General features: G+C 38.2%; 1 protein-coding gene across 1 annotated transcript in view; it reads left to right on the top strand.

Annotated features, from left to right (window-relative positions):
* Positions 1-12213: 12213 nt before the first annotated feature.
* GRID1 (glutamate receptor, ionotropic, delta 1) overlaps positions 12214-27053 on the top strand; it is a gene marked incomplete at its 5' end in the record, with an annotated part of 102118 nt that continues 87278 nt past the window's right edge. The window contains 2 exons of the mRNA XM_010151442.1: positions 12214-12267; positions 25225-25398. Coding sequence (XP_010149744.1) covers positions 12214-12267; positions 25225-25398 — 228 coding nt within the window. The remainder of the gene's footprint in view (positions 12268-25224; positions 25399-27053) is intronic.

Raw genomic sequence — 27053 nt, 5'->3', positions numbered from 1 at the left:
CTCTTCCTTCAGTGCTCTTTGATGACAGGCTGGTCAATTTGTCCCTCATGCAATTCAACAGTTCCTGGGATTGTGTGAATCCCCGATCTTTTCAATTTTATTTTTCCTTCATTTTTCTGTGTTTATTTCCTACCTCCCTTGTCCCCTTTCCCCTCTTCTTCATTTATGTTTTTTAATCTTCTGTATGTTGTCCTCATCATCCATAGGTCTCAGCTCTTGGATTTTATCTTCCTCTGTGCTTGTGGGGTTCATGTGGTCTCTTTTTTTCTTTGCTTGTCTGTTTGCTTCGTGCAGCATTTATATTGCTCTGTGCAGCTAACTCTCTGTTGCCGTGTTTGATCGCTCCTCTGTCTTGTCTTTGTGCTCACATGCTCCAGGTCTTTCTGTTTGCAGGTATTTACAACTCACTTCACATCAAATTAATTTTTGCTTTTCTACTCTGTGTTCTCCTTTTTTTAAAAAAAAAAAAAAAAAAATCTGAATTTCTTCCATGTCTTCAGGTCCATCTCTAGTCCTTAGATCTCTTCCATGATTTCTGTCAGGTGATAGTGTTGTTTCCACCACTTAAAGGTGTTTTTTTATTATTTTTTCTTAGCTAGTAATTTTTATTGACATATTCTTTTGAGTCTCCTGTAAAAACAGATGTAACCCTTATAAAAAAATACAGTCCATCCTGATGTCATGTTTTTTGCTTCCTCTCTGTCATTATCTGTAACTCTCAAAAGCTTCCTATCTTGACACCTGCTACTTACTGACTTCTCAAGGCACTGTGTTTTAAAATTTTCCTTAAGAAAAAATTTTTTTTAAGTTTTACAGTTAAACTGCTCCTCAGGCATAACCGATGATACCTACAATATGCTGTCAAATACATGGTCTTTGTCTTACTTAGGCACAAGGAACTTTTGAGTAGATTCTGCAAACTGGTCAATTTGACCACACCACAGAATTCATGAACAAAGCTGTTTTCAACTGATAGACTTGGTTCCTGTTTCTATCTCCCATGGACTTTCCCTCAAGGAGGACGGATTTCATGCCAAATTCACAGTTCAGCACTATTTTTTGTATCGTTAAACAACATGGTGCTTTCACTTCATCTTCAGAAAAAGAAATTAACATTTGTTGGATGCTTTCACATTAGTCTGAAATCTGAATCCCTTTTCATGCGATACACATTGAACCAATTTTTTTTTTTTTTTTAGTTACAGTTTGTCACAAACAAGTGTTAAATTAAAAACTGCATTCATCATAATATTTGAGGGCTGTTGTTTTTTTTTTTCCCCTCAGCTGGTCATAAGATTCTTAAAACATAGACGTATAGTCCCCTATGTAGGTTGTTTTGCATAAATGATTTACCATATAGTGTACTTTATTTTTTGTCGGTAAGGTGTAAGCTACTTTAATTAGATGTAGTGGAAGCTTCCCTTGTGAATCCTTTCATATGTGCGTGGATGGAATGGTAGAAATCCATGCTAAGGATAGTATATCACAAGTCACACAAACTCGGAATTTATAATGTAAAACCTATTAGTTTTACTGTGTTTTTTTCTCTGGATTTGTGTGGAAACTCAGGTACATGGAAGACGTAACACAAATCTGTGTTATGTCTAAATTCTACCTCAGAAACAATGGGAAGAAAAATAGAATAGTTAAAATGCTAGAAATTATTTGGTTACAGAATTGAGGCATAATCTGTAATGAATGCTGGTTTCCCTGGAGTCAGAAGATAAGCTGTTGCTCCAGACAATATAGAAAGGTTCATTCTCAAAAACCCATTTGTCTGTAACTTCGCAAACACTATGTGAGCTTGTGTTAGATGAAGTAGAAATTGTTTCATAGGATGAAATGCAAATTTTTAAATTAATATATTTGCCATGCTTTTCTGAATAACTGTGCAAGCATTTAGTAAAACTATGTTTTCCAGTCAAATCTGCTCATGCCCCATTACTGTAATATATACTTTTAATATCATTGTTGCTGCCAAAGATGAAGTTGATAAAGACTGGTAGTAACAAGATAACTATGGGGGCTCTAGTGCATCTCTGCAAGCTTTGAGAAAGTCCTGGTGCAAAACATCGTGGGTTTTGACCTAGATGGTGAATATTTGAACACATATTTTCCATTTTTATTGGAAGAAAAATCTGTGAACAAAACGTAAACTTACTTGTACCTGCTTCCCCTTGGTGTGTGCTGTAAACGTGCACTGTGCTAGGTGACTGCTGCCCTTGCTTACCTTTGTTTAGCCTGTAAGGCTTTGCATGCACTCATTAAGACAGTCGACATACAACAGAGGTAGCCCTTCCATTACCACTGTTACCGCTCCCCAAGGGTTTCTGTCCTCCTAGAGCAGCCCGAGGGAGTTATCACTTGCCAAGTACAAAGGAGCCAAGCATCCTCATGCAGTATAAAGAAAAGCAAATATTCTTTCTTTCCTCTTGGCAAAGCTGAGCATGAAGAGTCTTCTGGTTTGAGATGGTTAAGGTGATCTTTAAGGTGTTCTAGTGCTCACACAGCCTGTGGCACTGTTTGTGCATGTAAAATGCACTACAACTGACAAGAAGAACCTGAGACCCGTAAGGATTTTGCTTTATTTATGTATTTATTTTGCAATTTAAAGGAAGAGTGCTGTAGGCAGAAAAGAACTGGTTTGAAAGCGATTATGTTTGAGGCTGAGGCAAGACTAGTTCCATCTTCTTTTCTTTGAGTCCAGGAAGGGTTTTTAAAGAACTGAAGGTAAGAGATTGCATGTATGTGAATGGACGAAAAGATGGATAACAGGCAGGGTAACATTTGATGTGGATGTACCTTTCCAAGTTCATAGAGTTTAAAAACTCATAAACTAAGTAAAATAACAGCTTTGCAGTGTGACTGGCAACTTTGTACCAAAGACAATGAATCAGTATTAAAACCATAAGATCATGAAAATCAAAATGGTCTCTTCCCCCTGTAGCTGGCTGTTTCCGTTCAGAGTTTGGGATACCTGCTTCTGCTATCTTCAACTATCATGCTGCCAAGGCAAAGCATCCTTCATTTAAAAGGGGAAATTAGGAATGTAAAAGTTATATTTTCACTGTTTGGTGTTGTATGCATGTTAGAATGCGAAGAAGTTTGCATCTCTCTTTAATAATATAGTTGCCATCTGCTGTTTCTACCTACAGAAAGGTTAAACTCTGGAAAACTGTGCACACTTGATTGAGTTTCCAGCGAAAGCTGAAGTTGGAACTTAAGTTTTTGTTTCTGGATACAGCTGAGAAAAAGCACAGTGTATGAGACAGGTGGTACATACTGAAATGTGTTACACCCTGACTGCAGAAAGGCTGCTGAGAATAGAGGACAATCATCTGTGCTGAAAATAGGTTTATTTACTCAGGGTCTATGCCTGAAAAGTCATTTTCAACCTTCATACCTCTGTCTAGTCAAGCCCATGTAGGCTTTCCAAACAAACAGAAAACTTGAACTGCTGAATTGTGTCAATTTCCTCTCTTAATGAGAGGCAGGACCAAAGCAAACCAACCAAAAAAAACCCCAGTCTCCAAAAGCTGGCCGGTTCTGATGAATTTTAGTCTGTTCTCTGAAGTTTGGCTCTTTCTGGACTACAGTTCTCAACAAAGCATTTCAAAATTTTCTCTAAAGGGCTGAGACTTTTTAATAGAATATTTCAAATCTATAAACCGGTTATCTTCAAAAAGTAATTCAGTGTCTAAGAAAAATTCAGTTATTTTTCTCAAAGATTTCATTAGTTCTTCAAAGTCAACTCATCATGAGGCTTTGGTAAAATTTTAAGTGCAAGATTTCTGAGAGGTTATGTTCTTCAGTTAACATTAGATTTATGTCTTTACGGAAATGTTGCTTTCTGACAGCTGTGCAATTATCCGGTGTCACCACTGTGCAACGTAGTTAAATGGTCAACAGTTTACCACGTTTATAAATAGTATGTGACATTTAAGCTTTGAAAAGTAAATTCTTACTGAATGTTTTTGGAAGAGTTCCATATACCTTGCTTTACTTTTATGCATCATTCAGAGGAATGTGCATTAAATGGAACAGCAATGGAGATTGAATATAATACGCATTACCTATAAAATGGGAATAAGATTAAACAGAAATCCCAAGGCATTACACTGAAATGATTAAGGCTAAAACAATAGGTAATTTTACATATACTGCAGTAGTTACTCAAGAAAATTACAGTCGTGTTGCCAGGAGAAGTTGCAGTGTGTAGTTCATCTTCTCCCACTCTTCCTTATAATCTTTTTCATCTCCAATGTTTCACTTGATTAACATGAAACTTTTATGTAGCTTTTCTTCAGTGTAACTTTTTTCTGATCATCTATGACCTAAGTAACAGGCAACTAGTGCAGTACAAACTTTAAAATATATTATTAGCATATTTCAGTTTGGGTTACTATCAAATCATATTGTGCAAAATGTCACGTACAGCACCTAGTTAGCATTCATTAACTGTACGGGTGTGTGCGAAAAGCTGGTGAAGGTTTGGGACATATTTACTCCTGTTTACAAGAAATGTCCTATTAGCAACCAAAAATGGAACCCAGTTGTGGATGGTATTTGGGAGTTTACTCCGAGATGTTGTTTTGTTTTGTTTTTTCTCTCTCCTTTATTCCCCTCTATTTTTTTGCTTTATTATGTCGAGTTATTTAGTTTGTGGAAGAACTGGGACAGAGGTCGAGAAAAGACCATCTCATATTTTGTGCACAGAGACCACAAGTGAAATATTACAGTTTGTGGGGAACAAGAGCACTGGATAGCTATCCCAGACTAATGACCAGACATCTGAGTAGGAGAGCATAGAGATTTATATCACCAAGTTGGCCTATCTTTTGTGGGACATTCAGACCGAATATGCCAGATTTATAGGCTTATACTACTGGAGTAGCCCAGAACAGTTAAAATACCATCTAGTCTCATGATAGCCTTTCAGTACTTACTTGTGCTTCATCAGTACCACTGAGGGAAGAATAACTTTTCTTAGCAATGCGGTTCTGCAGGAGAGTAACAAGGAAATATCAGGCTTCATGTTTTAACGTAATAGTGCGTGATAACTTGGAAAAGAAAGTCCCTATTGAGTGAGGTTTTCTAGGAATATGTTTAGTATGTAGACCGAGAACGAAGTAGTACACACAGCGAAATATCAAGAAACGTGGATGATAAAAGCACGTTACACTGGTGGTTCATTAATCACTTGTGTGAAGCTGATATGTACCTAGATTCAGAATTTTTTGGGAAATTAACTGTGTCATTGCCGTGAGGTAGTGCTCACTGAAAGATAGTGACTCAGTCTGTTAAGTGCTTTTTAAAAAGTGTGTGCATGCATATTTCTAGGAAGATGTTCAGAAAAAGGAAGAATATAGAATTTCTGGCAAAACCTTTTTTATTATAAGTACAAATTCTTCATGGAGAATGATCTTCAATAAGAAAGGGTCAGGTTCAGTGGATTTTCTGATCTGAAGTAGTATGTCATGTAATCTCTTTAAAGTCCCATTTTACCATTTAGAGTAGGAAGAATTTCATATTTCACTTTGGAATTACATTTAGAAATTTTAATTATCCTGTATTAAATGAGAAAAATAAACTAACAGTTCTTATTCAGATTTTTTCTCTTCAAGGTTCATAGTCCAAAATGTCTTAGTTTTATGACTCTTCATCTCTAGTCGGGATGTTGCACTGTGGCCTGGAAATTTTTGTTTTAATCCCTCTGCTAATGCTACCATTGCTAACTAAGTTTTAGAAACAATGTCACTTCGGAGTATTCTGTACACTGTAAGTATTATAAGGAGATTTCTTTTTAAATTATTTTTATAAATACTTTATTTATTATGGCTAATAATGCTTATTTATGTATTTATGTTCTGTTAAACATTATAACATTTATGGTCTTCAGGAACAACTGAGCCAGGAGGTATTTATTTAAAAACCAAAGGAAAGAAAGGTTGTAATGAAGTGCAAGAATTTCAGTAACTGCTACAGAGAAACTGATTTTCTGTGAAGTTGTATTACCTATGCAAGTCACTCCTGACGTGAACTGCATTATTTTAATTGAATATGTTTCTAAATATAAATTGAGTATCTGGGGGATATAGACTGAACCCATCTGCTCTACCAAAATTGACTTTTTCATATCTCCTATCTTAACTTATTTGTATCCAAGACATACCCAAAGCTTCTCAGATTAACAGGTGCACTTTGATACTATCCAATTAATTACTGTCAGATGTATTGTATTGGAAACTTGCTCTGTATCTCTTCTTAGAATCATAGAATGGTTAGGGTTGGAAGGGACCTTAAAGATCATCTAGTTCCAACCCCCCTGCCATGGGCAGGGACACCTTCCACTAGACCAGGTTGCTCAAAGCCACATCCAGCCTGGCCTTGAACACTTCCAGGGATGGGGCATCCACAACATCTCTGGGCAACCTGTCCCAGTGCCTCACCACCCTCTCCGGGAAGAATTTCTTCCTGACATCTAATCTAAACCTCCCTGATTTCAATTTATACCCATTACCCCTTGTCCTATCACTACAGGCTCTTGTAAAAAGTCCTCTCCCAGTACCCTTGTAGGCCCCCTTCAGATACTGGAAAGCTGCAATGAGGTCTCCTCGGAGCCTCCTCTTCTCCAGGCTGAACAAGCCCAATTCTCGCAGCCTTTCATCATAGCAGAGGTGCTCCAGCCCTCTGAGCATCTTTGTGGCCCTCCTCTGGACTCGCTCCAAGTGGTCAATATCCTTCTGATATTGAGGGCTCCACAGTTGGACGCAGCACTCCAGGTGGGGTCTCACCAGAGCAGAGTAGAGGGGCAGTATCACCTCCCTCAACCTGCTGGCCACAGGATTCTTTGGGATCTAAAGCAGTTCCCTGATTCCTAGTATGTTTTCCTGGACATTTAAATCAAGAACAAAGCCATTTTCGTAAATATAAGTCCATCGCTTGTAATGAAAATCAGCAAATGAAGCTAGGATTGACTCAGGCTTACAAGAGGCTGTAAAGAAGGTAGTGACTTTTTTTTTTTTCCTTCCCCCCATTGCTGCTTTACTATAATAGATTTCAAAAGGGTTCTGAATAATTTTTCTTAGTTTTTGTGGAGGGAAGAAAAGACATGATTACTTCCCCAAGTCTTTCTTTACTTATATATTCAATATGAATAAAAAAAAAGAAAAAAGAGGTCTATCTGTCATTGTCATGCCGGTTGCTTTAGAAATATGAAGGGACAGATGACAAATGTCCTCAGAATAATCAGAGATTTGTGATATTTTCCTGTGATGAAAGCGTATCTTTTTCTTTTTTTTTTTACTTATTTCCTGGTAGTAAAGCTAACCTTGAGTATTTCCTAACCTCATCCCCACTGTCCTGGTCCCTAAAAAGACCTCAGGTCTCCCGCAGGCTCAGATGCTCGCTGGCTAGCTCGCCCTGTGCCTGGTTTTCTGCCGTTGGCATCCTGGGGCTTGGCCGTCAGCAGGCTGGCTGGCAGGGCTCTGCAGTGGCTTACGAGCTGGAGGACAGCGGCATAGAAGGAGCTTTGTAAAGGGGCCTGGTTCCTGGAGCTGTGGTCTCAAGATGGTTGGTGTATCTGCTGGTGCCTCCGCAGAGCGCTCACTGTGTTGCAGATGTATCTGTTCTCTGCTGCCAGCTGTAATTAGTCATCGGTTGGCAACAGTTTGGTTTTTTGTTCTTTCAGTATCTCTTAGGACACTTTTCCCAAATTATTTTCTAACTGTGAACTCCCTAGTTCATCTTCTCTTTCTTTTTTTTTTTTTTCCTGGAAAGCTCTGATGCTCTTTGTCCTCATCATTAAGATAAAGGATAGGCAAGGAATACCCTTTACTACGTTGATACCCCTCCTAGCAAAACAGTCTGGTGCTTTTTTTATGTCATGGATTTCAGGGTGGCAGCCCTGGTTTCCAAAATTGTAGCCACAACAGGACCATCTGTGTTTGCTGTCTGCAAGACATTTCCTTCTAGGTTCCTGGGGTACGTTACAGGGCTTCCAGACATTCCTACTGCCTGTCCCTCTTGGTACACAGTCAGGAGACAATAGGTTTGTAACAATAACACAGATGCATGTAAACCTAAACTCTTCAGCACATCCTGCTGTCAGTGGGACACAGTCTGCTCGTGTCTGAACAGCCACCAGCATCTCTCTAAATTGTGTCTGGCCACTCATCCCTGCATTTCTTCCTACACAGCCTGCTTTTTGCCATTAATACCAAGGTGCTGACCCTGGCAAAGCAGCCATGTATTGTGGGAAAGAACCTTCCCTGTTACTAACCAGCCATTATATGCTTGAAAATGTTTCCAGCTTCAGATTTTTTGAGAAGATCAGGAAAGGATTGTTCCTGTTCTTTTTTTCCTTCCTGAAAAATTACTTTACTTCTGAACATAGCAGTATTTATTGCTTACTTTCCTAACTTTTCCTTTTAATCCTGCAACTGCCATTAGATAAAATAATGAACCGAGTTACTTATTCATAAAGGCAAAGTAAATATTTGTTCTCTGCTGTATTCTAATAAAATAATGTTGTCATTGATTATTGGCAGTAAATTATACATTTAAAAGTAAACAAAGCCATACACATGAAAATATCTTTCATCATTTTTCCTGAAGCATCTTATTCTTTTATTTTATCATTGTTGGTATGAGATCTGAAATCTTAATGCGTGTATTTTGATTTTCACTGTCTCCCTATTTCATTTCTATTGCAAATGCTTTCTACTGAGAAATTATAAACAGTTTTCTACTTTCATTGCTCCCCTTCCCCTCTTCCCAGTCTGGACCGATTCTGACAATATCATTTATGTGTTGTCATTAATAGTGGTCCACTGAGGGAATTATAATTCTCCTGTTTGGGTTCTGCATTTTAACATTTGGCTGTTGAAATGTAGTTGGGGAGTAAGAAAGGCATAAAGTCTCAAAAAAACCCTTTTTTTAAAATTTGTAGAAGCTATTTTCTAGTCTAAGAGAAAATAAAGGAAAGATGGATGCTCTTTAATTTCCAGTGTGCTGTTTATCTCAAAAGCAGATTTTCTATTTGGAGAAATGTTGTGAGGCATTATTCCCAAGTGTCAACTAGACCCTATGTACATATAAAGTATATAAAGAACTACGATATGTTGCACAGATATTAATAATTTTTCAACAAAAAACTCTGTAACATATTTTAGCACAGGAATCTTACTCCAATAGGCTGCAGAACTTTACCGCAGCCACAGTGATCACAAAAATTCCTAGCCTGCTTTGTTTAACATGGGATGCATTTATGAAATAGGCTGTAATAGATCCTTCAGGATGTTTCATAGACAATTTTCTTTCTGAATGGGTGGAGCCACAACCTCAAACAAATGGCAAGACCTTGAACAACTTGAATATTTAAAAATGAATTAAAAATGGATGACCGTAACCTTCCAAGTGCTGATACTTTTTTCTCTCTAAAGAAAAAAAGAAATTTCATAGGTTACTAACAGGTAATTTCTTTCTTATTCTGAGAATTCTGAATAGATTTTCATCATAGGCCTCCAGGGCCTTGCTCTTCACACTGCTTAATTTCTTTGAGCCTTCAGTAGTACACCTCCAATACACTAGTGTTAGCAGAGGGTTGCAACCTCTGAGATGTGTCTTAAAATAGTTCATTTTAGGATTCTTTAGGACAGGAAGCCTGTAAATACGGTGCAAAATCTGAAGCACGAAAAGCAAGAAGTTTCTGCTTCTTCTCAGCATGTCTGGGTTTAGAATAATGCTTCATGCTATGTGTTGCCGCTCTAAATAGAAGATATTTATAGATATTTAAGCTTGCCTACCTATGGTTATGTTTCTAAATACGTTTGAGGCTTTTAGAGTGTGGACCCATTGACTTTTGTAGGAGTGTGCTGAGTGGTTTAGCACTCAGAAGACTAAAGGTAAACTCTTAGCAGCCTAAATTTAGGCACCTCATTTTAAAAACTTTGGCCCAGATATGTGAACCCAGAAGAATGAGTTACAGTAACTCATTTCAAATTCCCTGGCTCTTGCAGCTCCCCAGACTTAGCATTTATTCATACAAATTGCTCACTGTTGCAAATAAATCACAAAATGTAGCCAGTGCAGTAAGTCTGCACCTGAGCATTATTTAGTTCTGCTTTGTTAATGTTGGCAGCACTTTGCTTTTCCTCTATATGTTACAGCACCTGGCTATTTTGGCTTTGTCTGAATATGTTAGAGGGGTGAATAGGGAGAAAATCTACAAGGTTTTGGCCTCACTTTCATTACTGCTAGCTTTTCTGGCAAATAGCTGTGATTCCTCAGTTAGGTGGTCAGTTTAATTTTCCTGCCAGCTTAAAAGAAATACAAGGGAGACAATTTCTCACTGCGTGCTTTGGAGAGGATTATCTTGTCAGAAGTGTTGTCTCTAGAGGTTCTCATCTGCTTTGACACCAAGGATGGTTAATATCCCATAATACTGTTTATGATGATGATGAGAAGCACTGTGCCCTGTCTGTGCTGATTTTTCTCTTTCGACTTCTTTGTGGTTTCTCTTTTGGGATTTTTGTCTCCTTATAGCAGTACTTCACCTTGAAGACACGAGAAATAGATTGCGCTGCCCACAATTTTCTCTTAGGTTTGTGTAGGCTAAACAAATGAGTAAAGTTTTAAAATGCAGTTATTTTGGCAAGTAATTTACATTTTTTTTTAAACACAGTATAAACTAAGAGTAATGTTAAAAGTGTTGGTGTTGGCTACTTAGCCGGTTTTTGGCTTGTTTTTTTTCCTGGGATCAGGTAACAGTACTCCCTTTGCTTATATTAAGGATGGATATCTTGTCATTTCATTGCAGTCTTGTAGGTTGTGGGCGTTTATTCTAAGCCAGTCATCTGTTGTCAGTGTCATGAGAGAAGGTGATTCATCCCATCTGACGCTAAATATCTGAGAGGCTTATTATGCAAATGTGTTCTGGAGAGGAAGGTGGTTGATAATGTTTCTGCCCAGCCCAGCGCTGCAGTGTACAGAGCCTCTCTGTACCAGTGCAGTTGTTTTTGAGGCCACACACACTGAACAGGTTATGGAAATTATCCATGTTCAAAACCAGTATCTGAAAGTATTTTGTTCATCTGTAATTTTTTTTTTTTTTATCAGGTTCATTTCAGTGACTCATAGGGCCATTTATAACAGCGATAAGAATATCTGTTCAGTAAAAGTGGTCATATTGGCACAAAAGAACGAAATGGTTGAAGGCAGAAACATTCAAAACTGTGTAATGAACTGCCTCCTGAAATATGTGTGCGCATGGGGACTGTCCTGTTGTATTAGATGAGATGAATCCACAATAGTTGTTTAACCGTGTGTTAAGCAGGACATTAGCAATGTCATTATCACTGTAGTGTACACCTCTTGATGCTTGATATTGCTTTATTAGACTATAAAGTATCTTGAAGTGAGCTAATCTATGTCAAACAAAGGGGGCAGTTAGAAACTTCTGTGAATATCGCCATATCCTTCCACTGAGGTGCTCACTATTAGTAGCGCTGTTTGTGTTTGCAGTCTTTCCCAATTTTAGCATCTTAGGGAGCCATGAAGGGTTACATGTGTATGGATAAAGATGCTGGCCAATGAGGCTATTTCTCTATAATATGTGGTGGTTATCCAAGTCAGCACCAAGAAGCCAGAAAAAGTGTTCATGCAAATCATAAAGTTCTCTTGGGTCTTATGTAAATTTGAAGAGGGGATGACTCATATGAACTTGAGTGTCTGCGTGGTGTTTTTCATTAAGTAGGTTAGCTAAGCTATCAGAGTTGTAGTGAGACAGAGACATTATTTTTGGGGAGGCATATTGAAAAGAATCCCAGCCTACTAGAATGCATTAGATATATCATATGGAAGTTAAACCTTATGAACTGCCTGTTCTGTGTGCAGTTGTTCATCACAGGATCCCTTACCATGCTGATGTACCCCCCTGCTCCAATATGCTTTTGTGGTACATCTAGGGAGTACCTTCATGGTACAGGTGACTTTGGTTTAGAGACTGAAGTCAGAGAAGTGACTACCACCTCTAATATAATACAGTTCCATGAAGCAGCAGTGAAAGAGATGAAAAGAACTATGCTGAAAACATGCCAATACAAGGAAAGCAATGCAAATGAGCTTTATAGTACCTTTTGATGTAAGTTCTTTCTGGAACATGTTTCACGTTTTATTTATTTTTATTATTATGTTTCTTTTTTATTTTTGTAGGCTGTGGAAACCAACCTTGCATCAAAGGATAGTCACTGGGTCTATGTAAATGAGGTAAGAAAGTCAAAAGAGACAACATAGCTTGGTACATTCACTCATCACTGTCTTTTGTTTCATATATTTTGACACATCAAACTGAGCACACACTTAGTATTTTTGCTTCTTTGAATGGTACGAGATGCAAAATCTGTGGTGTCATGCTTGTCTGTCTCAGTGGAATTGGCATAGCTTGAATACCAAAGGTTGAAAAAATGCTTCCAATATACCTCAGGGCAGTTGGGAGACTATTTGTACCTTCATGTTGACCCTACTTCATTAGCTATTTTGGGAAAAGAGAATATATCAAAAGAAGCCTAAAAGGCATGCATCTCTATTTGCCAGATTCTCACCCTTCAGTGCTGTGAAAGCCTGCACTCAGATACAGGGAGAGAAAGAGTGCTGAGGCTAGTTGCAGGCTTAGCTCGTTTGAAAATGCATTTACATGATACACAGGTTTTATCTAGTGCAGAATTGTGTTGGTGTTTTGGCCAAGATCCAGGATGGCATAGATTTAAAAAGTGATATTTCCTCTCTGCAGCAAATGGTATCCTGTCTTGCTACTACGATTATTTATTTTACCTTAGTACCCCAGTGCCTTAATGGGAATCCTTGCAGACTCGTGTTTAAGAAGCAATGACAAGCTTGAAATGTTGTACCATATATAATAATTTATAAATCACTGATTCTTTGGGATAAATGGAACTATTTTATATATCTCTAGTTTTAATAATGATTTGCTAAAAGAGGGTAAAATATCTAGGTTAAAAAGAACCATGTTCACTGTTTTATATCATAAATGCATAGCTTCTAATTTAATAACCAATTCCTTTGTTAATTTCTCATTCCTTTCTTTGCACCTAACTAATAATTTTGGATAGGCTACTTTTAATAGTAACTATAAATTTTATTGTGTGGCATTAGAAAAGCTCTGTAATTAAATAGGGGTTAGGGAAAGCGAGTCAAATCTCTGCTTATAAAGGCCTTATAAATTCTTTCTAGTCCTTGTTACATTTAAGTACTTCCTGATTTGTCAGCTGCAGTAATGACCTACTACAAAATATCAGCAAGATGCCCAGAGAGTCAGTGTGTATGTTCACATAAAGATAATACAGTGCATATTTCCCTAAACATTTATAGAGAAGGGAGTGTTTGTGAATTTGTTACTGCTGCTGTTACTGTTCGGATGTTAAAACTCACTTCATGAAGCCTGAATCTCTAACACCAGAAATAAAAACCTTCAGCACTCAGGCACAAACGTGTATACATAGACAAACACATCACACAGGGTGTCAATTCTGCTTTTATTTTGGAAACTTTGGGGGTTTTTCTCTTTTATGGCTAGAGACTGGGTAGAGAAGCTGCAACAGCAAAATGTAAATCCAGATTATAGCTTTTTAATGAAAAATATTAGTGCACATACTTACAAATATCTCAAAATGCAATTAAATTCAAACAGACAGTTACAGAAGCTTTTCAAATTCATGAAACTTTGAAGAACTCTTTGCAGGCAAAAAGAGGAGGAAATGTCTTGACTGTCCTTTTGTTAGCAGAAGTGCGTTGGTCTTTGTGTGGTTAAAGCTACTGTGAAATCCAGATGCTGTCTGTTCTGTAAATGGACCAAATACTTAGCTAGTTCTTTTTTTTTCTCCCAGGCAGATTGAGGATCCTGCACTTTTGTGTTGACCCTGTGGTCTGTGTGTCCTAATGATCCCACTGCAAGGAAAGAGAGGTATAGGGCTAACTGACCTGAAAGGGCAGTAGTAGGAAGTGAACACAGTGACAATTATTTCCATTGAGGTTACTTGTATGAAGAGCTTTGGATTAAACAGGTGCTTTAGGGCTTTCTGACTTCAGAGAACCATTTAAGGGCCTGGTACAGGTTAGACTACTGAGGTCTACTGATCTTGAGCACCTTCTCGCAATCCACCCTGTCTCCCACCTTTTGTCAAACCAATGAGAATCTGAACCTTGGACTTCCCTTGCTATAGTAACAATGGCTATGCAGCATGGTATTATTTCAATAAGAGATTTTATTATTTTCTTACTTGAATTGCATCTACTTTAGTATTTCTGTATTGACAATCCAATAAACATTTGGCTTTTTTTTTTTTCCTTGTGCTTCTGTCCCATGCAGCAGGCTAGGAGTTAAGTTTTGGAGTTAGAACATATTTTGTCACTTTAATTTTGTTAGGTAAGCAACACCACCAAGCTTGTGATGAGGTACCTTAAAACTGTATGGCTGGTAAGCTTATTACACAGCAAATCAAGAAATGTGGAATATAAGTGCTGGTCTCAAATTACAGAGCTGTACTGTTAAGATCCTGCATTTGCTAGTTTCCAATAACCCAGTCCTCTGTGCTGAGGTATCTGTTCAGCTTGGATGCTATTTGTGGTGCAAAAGGACTCAATTGTCTTTAGAAAAAGGCTCGTGACTTGGGAGTTTGATTCATTGTGTGGGGTTGGAAGGCTGAGACATTACATGGCAAGTCTTTCAGGATAAGAGAATACACAGGGATGGGTCTTCGCAGGCAATATCATACTCTCAATATGGTCGTTGAAGCCAAAGTAAAAAACCTTACTGTTAAAAAAAAAAAAAGTAAGTATGTCTACTTTTCTCTTTTCAGACATTTTATATTTCAAACTAGGAGAACTGTCAAAAGTAGTGGAGATTTGAGGGGGGAAAAAAAACCAAAATGTATTTCTAACTACCCTCTCCCTTTCAGATTTATATTTCATCATCTTCGCTTTTATTCATCTAGAAATACTAAATCATTCCTTACGTCTGTGTAGGTAGCAATTCTGCTTGAATTCTGGGTTAAACATGCCAAGCAGCTTTTTAAAAGCAAGAATATTTTAAAATTCTGTATAAATCCTTGCAAAAGCAAACAACTCTTCAGATGAATGACTAGCCCATGGTTAGTTTGGTATCCAAAATAGTCCAAAACATCATATTATCATTGACTGTGTTAAGAGTTTCCAGCGACCAGCAATTCTGACTCTTAAGAAGATCTGTTAGAACATATCTGGTGTTTTTCTTGTACCTTTGCTATTTATGATTTTAAGTGTTGATGAAGTGACCTACCAGCTTTGATAGATGTGTCCTATTTCTTCTTGTGGCATGACTGGCACAGTTGTAGATGCCCCCCTTTTTCTGGTGTTTATTTTCTGTCTTATTTTCCTGTTGTGGTTGGTTTTTGGTTTGGATTATTTTTTTTTGGGGGGAGTTTCTCTTACATTCTTTTTCTCTTTGATCCCTGACATCAAGAATCTCTGTCAGTTCCTCTTGACATTTTTTATTCTTGCCTTCTTTTTTTCTGCCTTTTCAGAGAAAATGCATGCATTGCCCAGGGCATATGTCTGTGGGAGAGGCACAAGAGCAATACTTGAAACTGAATTTGTATAGGCTTGTACTAAAAGCAGTGCTCTAGGAGTGTGTGTCTGCTTTTTTATTAGCAGCAGCAGTAGGTCTGGAAGTATAAATAGCACTAGAAACCATGTTTTTCTTTTTGTGGGACATTTCATGGTTTTGAAATTTTCTCCATTTCAAGGGGAGAGAAAAACATAAAATTGTTCTATAAAACTGGAATTTGGGAAAAAAAAAATCAAATTAAAACTAGCATTTTATTCCCTTATATCAATATTTATATGTGTCAATATATATATCAGTTCTAATTCCAAGTTTCCAAACATTCGTAATTTTTACATGTAAACCAGTAAAGTACATGAAGCAATCAACTTCTCTTCATGGAAATTGAATGACTACAGAAGTTGACTGATAACTCAAATGAGTTGTTCCACTGTTGTCATATCCTTCCTTTAGTTTCTTTTTCAACCAACTTTCATCACTACTCAGAACTTTAACTGAGAGTTGTAAGACATGGTAGGATAAAGCACAAGGCTACTGGTTGAGAGGGGAATCAGTTTTTCAGAAAGGACAGGTAGGGATGAAGAGAGGACAATATAGCATGGCATGTCCAAAACATACATACATACTTGGTCTGAAGTTAAGGAGACACGAGGGTCAAATTTATAGAATAGCTGCATGGAAATGCACAAAAGACATCCACCGAGGAAGAGGTTTTTTTTTTTGAAAATGCATTTTTGACAGAAATGCCTCAAAGACAAGAAATTGAAGTAATAGAGGATTTTAATTTCCTTGGCAGTTGAAAAAGTAATGTTGGGACATAGACAAGGCTTCACAATTTCCTGTGATTGACAATGTTATCCCTACATGTTTAAAAAGCCAGTGCAGCCGTCAGTTCATATTTCATTTTGGCTAAGGAAGTCAGAAGATAATTGGTGTGAAAGTGATCGTGAGATGGTAGCATGCACTGTTTGAATAAGAGGAGGAAGTGAGAAAAGGAGAATAGGGATAATAGACATTAATAAAAAGATTGTCCAGCATCACAAGTTTAGGTAACGAAGAGCGCTTTTGGAAAGCTAATATGACGAGTAAAGAATGGCAAAAGAACTGAGGAATTACATGAAGATGGAGGCATAATAAGGTATCATTATGGTTCCAATGGGTTATCTTTACAGATCTTGAAGTCAGAGAGGAGTTCTAAGGAAAAAGTGGTGAATAAAGGGTCTACAGAGGAGTGTAAAGGCATCATGAAGTAAATCATTATAAAACTAGTCTGAGGTGCAAAATTACTCATACCACAGGTCATGAAAAGCAACAAGAGAAGTTTAGAAATACCAGAAGATAAAGGAAAAAGTGTAAGGTTATTAATTAATGGAAAAGAGAGGTTTAAATGTTTTTATGACTTACTTGATGATGTCTTTATAGAAACCATTACTTGTAACCAGGGGTTATAAACAGATTGCAGTAGTTTCAGTTTGTTTAGATAAATCTGAGCGCCAAGTACTTTGGGTGTGGCTACAAAATTAAGCTTAGCTAGTAAGCATCTGCGGAAGCAGTTTAGAATCTCAGTGGATAACAAACAGATTATTGACCAATACTACTGTTGTCTTGCAAAACAGGCAAATCCAGTCATCAGGTATGTTACTGGAAACATCCTTTGTAAGGTTAGGGAAGCAATTATTTTGTTCTGCCTAACATCAACTTGGTCTTGTTGGAAGAGTATTCCAAATTTTGAGCAAGACATTGAAACAAAACAAGAGAATGCAGAACAACTTTGATAATACAGAGGAGAACACAGTATGATGAAAGCTCAGTAAAATATGTCCCATGAGGAAAGGCTGAAAGAATTAGTTTGTCTCCCATGAAACTCAGAAGATGGAGCAAGGGTATAGCAGAACAGCTGTAATTAAAAGAAGAATATGATCAGATGTTCACTCTGGAAAGGTAAAGGAAACGCAATTTAATTTTCTGCAGTAAAAATTAGATTTGGTACTGGGAAATCGTTTACGATCTAAATATGATAATAGATAGGAACAACTTCCTTGGTTACATTCATCCATCTCATCATATCTGTCTTCACACCTGGTTCTGCTATTGTTTTTCATTCGTTTTTCAGCATCCTACTCACATTATGCAAGTCTGCTAAATGTTTTCAGATCTCATTTTGGAAAAATAAGTACAACTGTATTACGAACACCACTGTTCTAGGTCTTTCCACATACCTTTTTTCAATATGGGTATGGCAGTGACAGTTTATACAAATAGTCACTGCATATACTTTTGATTTAATCATTTATTCAATACTTATGCTAAGAAACAGGAAATTTATAGGATCCGTGACTCATTTGATTTCGAATCAGCATGGAACTCCATCCTACTCTGTCTACTACTAAGCAAGCTAGAGTGATTGCGTTTGATTCTGTGAGCTAAATCCACTCTTAGAGTAGCCTCAGTAATTTGTCTTAGCCAAGGATGAACCTAGCATCATATTTCTTGATATCAGTCATCGTAATTGTATGTAGTTTTGATAGAAAAGTACCTAGTAATGAATTACTGGCACTGTCAGTGCTTAAATAGATTTAATTATAAGATGTAAAAAATATGTCTGAAAACCTAAAGGTTAGAGCTTCTACTTGACTATAGTTTTCATTTGATGCTTTTCCATTGAATTGATTTTCATTGATTAATATTAACTTTCATTAGATAAGATACAATGGGTATCTGTTATTAACACAAAATAACTTCTTATTACCCTGATTTTTTAGTCTTAGAATTAACATGTTCTGTACCATATGGAATAAAAAGTGCCAAAATTCAAACAATATTCACTTCTAAATTCTCAAACTGAAACTGTGGGAGTATCAGGGAGAACTTGAGAAATTTCATTACATTAGTTCCTTACTGTCTAAATGATCAGGTACTCTGTAGGAAAGGAATATACTATGGGGGGTGGGGGGGGAAATCCTCCTCATAGGTCAATTAACAACCCATGTGGGTATTTGTCATGGCACAACACTTAAAAGAAGGGAGGAGTTCTTTATAATTTTTGAGGAAGTACTTCTTCACTGTGAGGGTGACAGAGCACTGGAACAGGCTGCCCAGAGAAGTGGTGGAGTCTCCTTCCCTGGAGACTTTCAAAACCCACCGGGACACCTTCCTGTGCAATCTGCTCTAGATGAACCTGCCTTGGCAGAGGGGTTGGACTGGATTTCTCTCCAGAGGTCCCTTCCAACCCTGACCATTCTGTGATTCTGTGATAAAGCAAACCTTTGTTATTTTGCAAAATAGCAGTGTCATGCATCCTTCCATTGCATTTTTCTGTGAATTACTGTAAAATGTCCTTTCTAAAGGAGAAGAGGAATTAACTCTTGATAGTCCTGGTATATGCACTAGCACAGTTCCCAGTGTTTGTGTGTATTTGACATGCACAGTGTATCTGTAGTTGCTCATCCTCTTGATTTGAGAATCAAATGGCTTCTCAGCTATCATCTGGGCATGTCTGTCTTATTTTCCTCTAGAAAATATTTTTCACAGGTGGAAAAAAATGAGCAGAAAATAGAATAGTAATTATCAGATAAAGTCTGTCTCAGCAAACTACTTTTTTCCCAGGGGTAGCATGTAGGAAGGTGTTAGATAACGCATGATGAACAGTGTTTTCCTATGACAGGGCTTGTAGAGTCATCTTGGGGAAACTTAAGACTTTGGAATAAAGATGCCCTATGAATGCAGTGTTTGTTCTTCACTTTTGTTTGGAAAATATTTTTCTTTTTTTTTTTTCCTAGAAATTCTTATGTTGTATGGGTATCAACAGTTAGACCCTTGAGCCTGTGCAAATTATGTCTTCATTTTTGCTTGGTTGGAACCAGGACTGTCTGAGAGACTGGAATTCTGCTCAGTCTTTTTCTACATATGGAAATGCCAAAAGATTTTTTTTTTTTTAACCATCAGTCTTTGCAATGATGCTTGCATTTACTTTGATAACAAGAAGTTAATGAGTCTTTTACGCTTCCCCATGCCTTATTTTTTCTTGGAAAAAAGCAAACTTTCTAATGATAGTTTATGAATGCAAGTAGGGCAAGCATTCTAAGATCTTTAGAAATTACACAAAAATGCACAGACTAAAATAAAAGTTAAAAAAATTGAATTGAAAGACAAGGAGAACACTCTGGGAAATTTCTTAAGATTTAGTAAATGACACATTTCAATGCAGAATTTAACCATTTGCAACTATGATGTGTTCCAGTTTTATTCCAGGTACTCTATATTTACCACTTGGTCAAAGAAATCTTGCTTCTCTCCTTTTGGCTGCGAACTTTGACACTGCAGAATTTTAAAAATGTTTTATTTTCACCAAAATGTATACATTTGTTATATATGCTTGTTATACATGTTGTGCTGGTTTTAGCTGGGACAGAGTTCATTTTCTTCACAGTAACTAGTGTAAGGCTACGTTTTGGATTTGTGTGAGTCTGTGTTTTGGATTTGTGCTGAGAAGATTCTGATAACACCGATGTTTTTAGTTGTTCCTAAGGAGTGTTTGCACCAAGTCAAGGACTTTTTAGTTTTCTGGTGCTCTGCCCATGCTCCCAACTTCTCTACAGGCTGGGGGTGGTCTGTCTCTCTTGCTCTGGCTCTCAGTTGGTCTGCAGGTGGTGAGCAGTTGTATCATTTGTTTTCTTTTCCATTATTTTCACTGCACATTATTAGTACTCTTAGTATTACTGGTACCATTATCTTATTTCATTTACTTTCAATTATTAAATTGTACTTGCCTCAACCTATGAGTTTCCTTGTCTTTTCCTCTGATTCTCCTCCTCCACTGGAGGAAGGGGAAGGTGAGCAAGTGGCCGTGTGGTACTTATTTGCTGACTGGGATAAAACCATGACAAACATACACGAGACTCTACTGCATGCGTACCTGCTTCCTGCTTAAAGAAATTTTTAGGGTTCAGAATTGACCTAATCCTAAGGCTGTTGAATTACACAGAAACAGTCTTACTCAGCTAGGAGCAAGGTCAGATGAGCTTTGATGGGTTGTTTTATCAGTGAAATACACAGTACAATCAATGGTGATTTTTTTTGTTGTTGTTTTGTCCAGCTTTTGATAACTATCATTTTGTGTGCTTTTCTATTTCTTTTTTTCCCTGAGATAATTACTTTTTAGTATGGAATAATATTTTGTTAAATCAGATGATCTTTTACTCTGAAGGAACTCACTATGATCTGAGAAACACCTCTGGATACCCAGTGAAGAGTCTTTGTATCTAGAAATAGTACTAATTAAATTATGAATACATCCCTTTAGAGATTTTTAGGAGCATCAGGTAAAAGGAAAAGAAGTGAGGTAGTGTTGGATCTGTGGGAGGACAGTGAGGATGGGAGTTGGACAGGTGATCATGCAGACTTGTATTACAATGTTTTCTGTGCTATGAACAATGGATTGTGCCCTTGCCCTAAAGGGTTGACCTTTATATATATGTGTGTGTGTCTGGTCACGTGGGATGCAGAGAAGCCAACATAATGTTAAAGTTGAATAAATCTATCTACAGGCTAATCTGCTTCAAAAAATTAAAAAAAACATCTAATTGAAGGGTATTTTCTGTTTTTTCGACAAGTGAACAATTGTCCCTTTATAGATGCATGCAGTGCATTGAGGGGAATTAGAATACCCCAACAAACAGTATCGATCCTAATAAAAAATTTCCACATAAATATGTAGCTTGTCTCCATGAGCATCCTTGTCCTCATTGCCATTCAGTTTAATTCTCTAGTTTTCTCAGGGATGTGCTTTCTGGAAATCTCTTTTGGTCCTTTAAATTATTAATGTCATTAAAATTTATAATTTTCTGTCATTACCTCTAGGAAAATAGAGATTGTAATGTGAAACATAATTGTCTCATTTTGCAATTTGTGTTATGATAGCTGAGCACAACTAGAGCAGATTTAAATATTCCCCTGAGCAGTATGGTTACGTATTATAAACTAACCAAAGTTCTTTGTGTGCAGATAAATAAATAGATAAATTAATTCCCCAAATGACCAATATTTGTGTGCAAATAAATAGATAAATGAACACCACAAATTCTTGAAGAGTAAACTTTGCCATTAATGTGCCACGTGAACAGAAAATGCAGTGTTTAAAGGAATACTCTTTCAGTGCTGAGTCCGGGTGGTGACAACTACTACTAGCCTGGGTAAGTAGTCAGTCTTACACTTAATGTCTGCCCACCAAAATATTTAGGTGATCCCTAAAATATCATAATAGTGAAATTCTTTCCCTTAGTTAAGGAAAAATCCAGGATAAGAGCATTTATCTAAGAGAACATCCTCCCTCCATCCTCATTCAAGAAATTGAATATTCGCAGGCCTAAGTGCAAACTGCTATTAAAGGTGCCAAGTGACAGTTAGGCTCTTTAACCTTCCTTATGGCATATCCCTGAAGCAAGCAGAAGCCACCATTTATGTTAAGTAAGGATTTACCTTGTGTTGAAGTAGCAATATGATGGGATGCTGAAAGCCAAAATGTGGTGCAAGGAGAGTGTGCCTGGCCCAGCCACCTGATAAGCTCTACTTAGAATGCAGCATACATACATGTTTGAATAGTAATTATAGTGTGCTGTCCTGTGCTGTGTAATGATCCAAGAACAAGATGGGAAATTTGGGATACATCTGTTTGGAGGGAGGCAGGGACCGAAACTTCTAGGACCAAATTAAATTATTTGCTTAGTTTCTCAGTGTAGAGAAATTTTTCATATCATGTACAGGAAAGAAAGCACCTTACTTTTAAACAAATAACTAGAAGAATGGACTTTAATCAGAAGATCAATGTGAAATGTTTTTTCCCCTGTGACTCTGAGGCTTAGAACTATTTTGGGATATATGCTGTTATTCTGATGCGTGTAAAAGTAAGAGCCAACTTTACATATACTTGGTTTTGCTTTTTTGGTTTGCCTTTTTTCTTCCCCCATATTTATTACGGTTGGAACGCAGGTGACCTATCTGCAAATGATATTTAAGGTTTCATGTGCTGCTAAGCCAGGAATATCCACTTTCTGGAAACAAGTCTGCAAGGCCTGTCTGCATCAGGCAGGAAGGAGGGGTGCAGTCCCCTGGCCCAGAAAGTCACAGCCAGGCTGCTCCAGGATGAGGGATGGTGGTGACCTGCTCCGCTCTGCGGTTCAGGCACTCAGCCACGCTCTCCTGCTCCTGGACCTGCCCGAGGTGCCCTGTGACGCTGCCTGCAGCTGTACTGCCCTGTGAGCTGTGGCCCACAGTTACGTTCAGCTTCTAGAGCACCAGCTCAACGATGCAGACAGACCTTTTGTTCCCAGCTCTTCCAACAACTTCTTTTTCTATGCTTTTACATTTCTAAAAAGGAATCCAGTTTCTAAACTGAATGGATCATTTGTTAGTATGAATGTCCATCAGCTGAAAAAGATTACAGGAGCTTTGCTCCTTTTGGCGTTATGTACTGAACTGAGGCATTCAAGGATTTAGCTACTGTCAGCTGTCCGCATGGAAAAAAAGTGGCACTAATTGGATTTAGCCCAATTTAGGTCCTGAGTTTCTCTCCAGAGGCTCCTGTTCTTCTCCTCTGGCTGTACAGTAACTGAGCTTTTACATTCAGGACTCACCTGGTGCCTACAGCTGAGTGGGAAGAACCTGGGTTAACGTGTCATACGTAATGGATCTCCTCCACTACCCAACTTCTGCAAATCCCACGGAGGAAGCAGTTCTGGTCTGCTACATTTAGGCTTACATGTCTTAAGTCAAGCATTTTGACACAGGTTATGAGATGTCTTTGAAAGGCTGTGCATCACTGGGGGAAGATACAAGATGTGAGGTGAACTTAAGATGTGGGTGATTCTTGACGGTTTTTTTTTTCTTTCTTCCTATTTCCAGCCACTCGTGAGTTTGCCTGTCTAGGGGGTTATGAGTTAAAGCTATCCCATAAAGTGTGTCTCCTCAGACCACAGCTTAGACACTGTGTGGTTTTAACACCCCTCAGCCCCGCAGAAAAGAAATCCAAGGCAGCGGTCTGGAGGGATCTGTAGAGCTTGTGGGTATCCTTCGGTGTCTCCCTGCAAGGACACAGTTGCTGTCCAGCATTTTCTATTAAGCCTCAAAATCTTTGGCTTCTGTAAGAATATATTTATTTTCTGATTTTCTGTTTTCATGCCACACCAGTTGGTCTGTCGTTAATACAGTGAATTTCACCTTCTGCAAAGTTAAAAATTCATGTTCCTAAAAAATGATGGGAAATCGGCAAAGAACTAAACTGAGCCAAAGCTACAGTACTAGTCAACCGTAACAAGTAATTATAATAACCCCATGGTCATTTCTCTCACAGCTTGACAGAGAAAATGGCAAGAAAACAAAATAATTTTTTTCTTGAATGTTAAAAGTACGGGGTCAGGTTCGCTTCTGCCGATGACCCATCACAAGGTGTGGGCCCTGTTCACGGCGTAGGTACAGCAACATGAATTGTTTGCAGCCCCCTTCCCTGCAAGGGGCTGAGAGCCACCCAGTGACGGCTGGGTAGTGGGCTGGTCCAGCTGTGCAGTGAATGTGTGCTGATGTGACTTACAGCTGCTGCTGGGGCAGGGGTAAGGAGCTGTGTGGGAGGTAAGGCTGCTCCCTGGGGAGGAGGCACTGGGAGGGAGCCACTGCCTGTCCTCCCTCACAGTGAGCTCCTGGCAAGAAATAACCATCACAAGCTCGTACCACTCTCATGGCTTCAGGATTGGCTAAACCTATGAATTTCACACTGTTTATCCTGGGGTAAAAGAAACAGGCTTTGGTTTTGTGCTTTTATAAAATACAAAATATATAAAGCATGTAGTTGAGTTGGCTTCAGTTGCAATATAAGGGCAGTAGATGCAGGCTGTGTCCCAGGGTGGATTAGGAGGCTGGGACACGGAAAGGTCTGCAAAGATGCTTTAGACAGTGAGAAGCCTGGAAAGAAGAGAAGCCTGGCCTTGTGATCTCCTTATATCCCAAATTATTCTGTGTGCAGAAACTTGCATTCCTAAATGTGTCGATCGCTTCCATGAAGTTTCTCCTATTTTTCATTTCCTAATACAGGTAACCTTAAAAGACTTTTTGGAGTCATTATCAGGATTAGTCTGCAGAAATGATCTACTGTTTTTATGGGAAAACTACTTTCTTGTAATGTTGTTCTCCATTGTAAGGGACATATTTCCTAAAGACAGTTATGTTTTCCATTTGCCATTTTGTTCTGAGGGCGCAGTGAGGGTGTATTCTGTTAAACCAAAACTCTGTCTCTATAAGTTTGGGTTGAAGACTATTATACTTAGAATCCTATTGAGACTACCTTGGTGCTTTTCTATGAGACACTACCTCTGAAGTATGTTAATATTGCCAAGATAGAGGGTACTGTGTTAAGCTGTTACCTTTTGTTTCATATGATGTGTAAAGAAATACCATTGCTATTAAACACAAAATAAGAACATTTGGCCTAGTCTAAGCATGCGTGTCTAATTTTTTTCTTCCATTGTCTTTTTAAAATCATTTATCCAGTAATGAAAGGAATATATAAAATGTCTGGAGAAATACATGTTTTTAAAAGACTGTGTCTCCATTCACAGGAAATCACTGATAATGAAATATTAGAGTTGGTACATAGTGCTCTGGGGAGGATGACAGTTATCCGGCAAATTTTCCCTCTCTCAAGGGACAACAATCAGAGATGCATGAGGAACAACCACCGAATATCGTCTCTGCTGTGTGATCCACAAGAAGGCTATCTTCAGATGCTGCAGGTCAGTAGCTGTGCCCAGCAGAAAAGTCCATCCTAAGAATTTGACATGAGGGAGTTTCCTGTGACTGTCTTACCTCAGAGGAAGAATAAAATTACAGATAAATCTGAGCATGTAACCTTTGGTCAGTTTTTCCTGAGTTATTTATTTATTTTATTTCTCAGGGCGGGGTGCTTTAGATGTGAAGTTACATTCATGAAGTACCAACAGGTGATTGCACTAACTCAGAGCTGATTTTGCATATTTCATTCTCTTAAGAATCTTTTCCTGTTTGAAAAAAGAAATAGTTGTGCTGTCATAGTTTTGTGGTGTTACTTCCTGCTTATTATATGTATGCCTATTAGACATCTGTTGTGAAAGAGTTAATCTGGCGAGGGTAACAGAACTCTGATAGGTATTGGGCTGTGGAGCATTTCATATTTAGTTAAATGGACTGAATCCAGCTGATGTATTCAATCTGTCCCGTTCCAATAGTCTCAGAAGTCTCTAGCAGCTGATAATTGTCTGAGCGTGTGAAATATGTGCTACTAGTTCAAGTTCCAGATTTTGGTAACAGATTTGACTCTGGTGTAGCAACATCGCAAGATTTCTTGGCAATTTATCCCAGTTATCTGAATTTTTCTAGCAGTAATTTAAATATAATTTTAGGTGTTATTTCCAAGGATAGTGCAATAATTTAGAAACACGGGTCTTGGATTTTCATTGGGACTCCATGTGTTTCTGGTTTGCTTCAGACACAGTTAAGAACCTCATTTGTATCACTTTTGAAGCTGTTGGGTAAAACTGAGAATTTTAGTGTGATGATCAAGATAAGCTTGATTACAACCTTTTTATTGCAGACGTAGTCTTAACCTGAGGTGGACTGAGTGAAGGCGCAGTGGTTGAGCCCGTGAGTTGGGAAGCGTGGGTGTTGTGTGTGAGCGTGAGTCTAGAAAGGGCTAGTTAGGCTGTGCAGAGGGGGCTGTTGGCAGCCTGGTAAGGAAGGTGGTGTGGGGTGAGGGGTCCTTCCATGTGCTGGCTTGGAAGTACTTCTGAAGAGTCAAGTGTGAGGCTTATGGGAAACCAGGAGAGGTAGGGAGATTCTCAGGAAGAGAAGTGGATAGGTCAGTATTTTCCAAGGAATGTCATTGGGCATGTTCGTTTTGCTTATTTGTGCCCTACTGAAAAGTTGTAACTGCAGAGATTGAAATTCTCTGAGGGAGGGATATGGATGTTTTCTCCTTGCTGGCTTGGATTCTGTTATAGTGGTGGCAAAGTTTGGGAAATGCCAATCACATGCACTAATTCTGAGCACTGGTCTATTCTTTCTGTACAGGGGAAAGTCTGTGCTTGTCTTGGGTTAGAAAGAAAAGACACTTTTGATCTTTGTTAGTAACTCTGAGGTATTCAGTAACGAGAACAAAGGCCACTCATTTCAGGGGATCAAAGCAATTTCCAGTATATTGAAAAAGTTATCTATCCTGCACTAAGAAATCACTCATTGGGGAACAATCTTGCATTACAGCAGGATTTTGAGTATTGCTGTCTTTACTGGTTTATGCATAATCTAATTCAGAGACTCAGCTGAAGGGCTCTGGCAGACCTCTCTGAGCAAGTTTTGTTTTGCTAAAGCAGTAACTAGTTTACTGGCATGAAAAACGTCCTGCGCTGTTAATAAA

The sequence above is a fragment of the Eurypyga helias genome, unplaced genomic scaffold (genome assembly GCF_000690775.1).
Source record: "Eurypyga helias isolate BGI_N326 unplaced genomic scaffold, ASM69077v1 scaffold16355, whole genome shotgun sequence".
NCBI lineage: Eukaryota > Metazoa > Chordata > Aves > Eurypygiformes > Eurypygidae > Eurypyga > Eurypyga helias.
The sequence above is the reverse complement of the archived record's forward strand: the minus strand, read 5'-3'. Positions and strand labels throughout refer to the sequence as shown.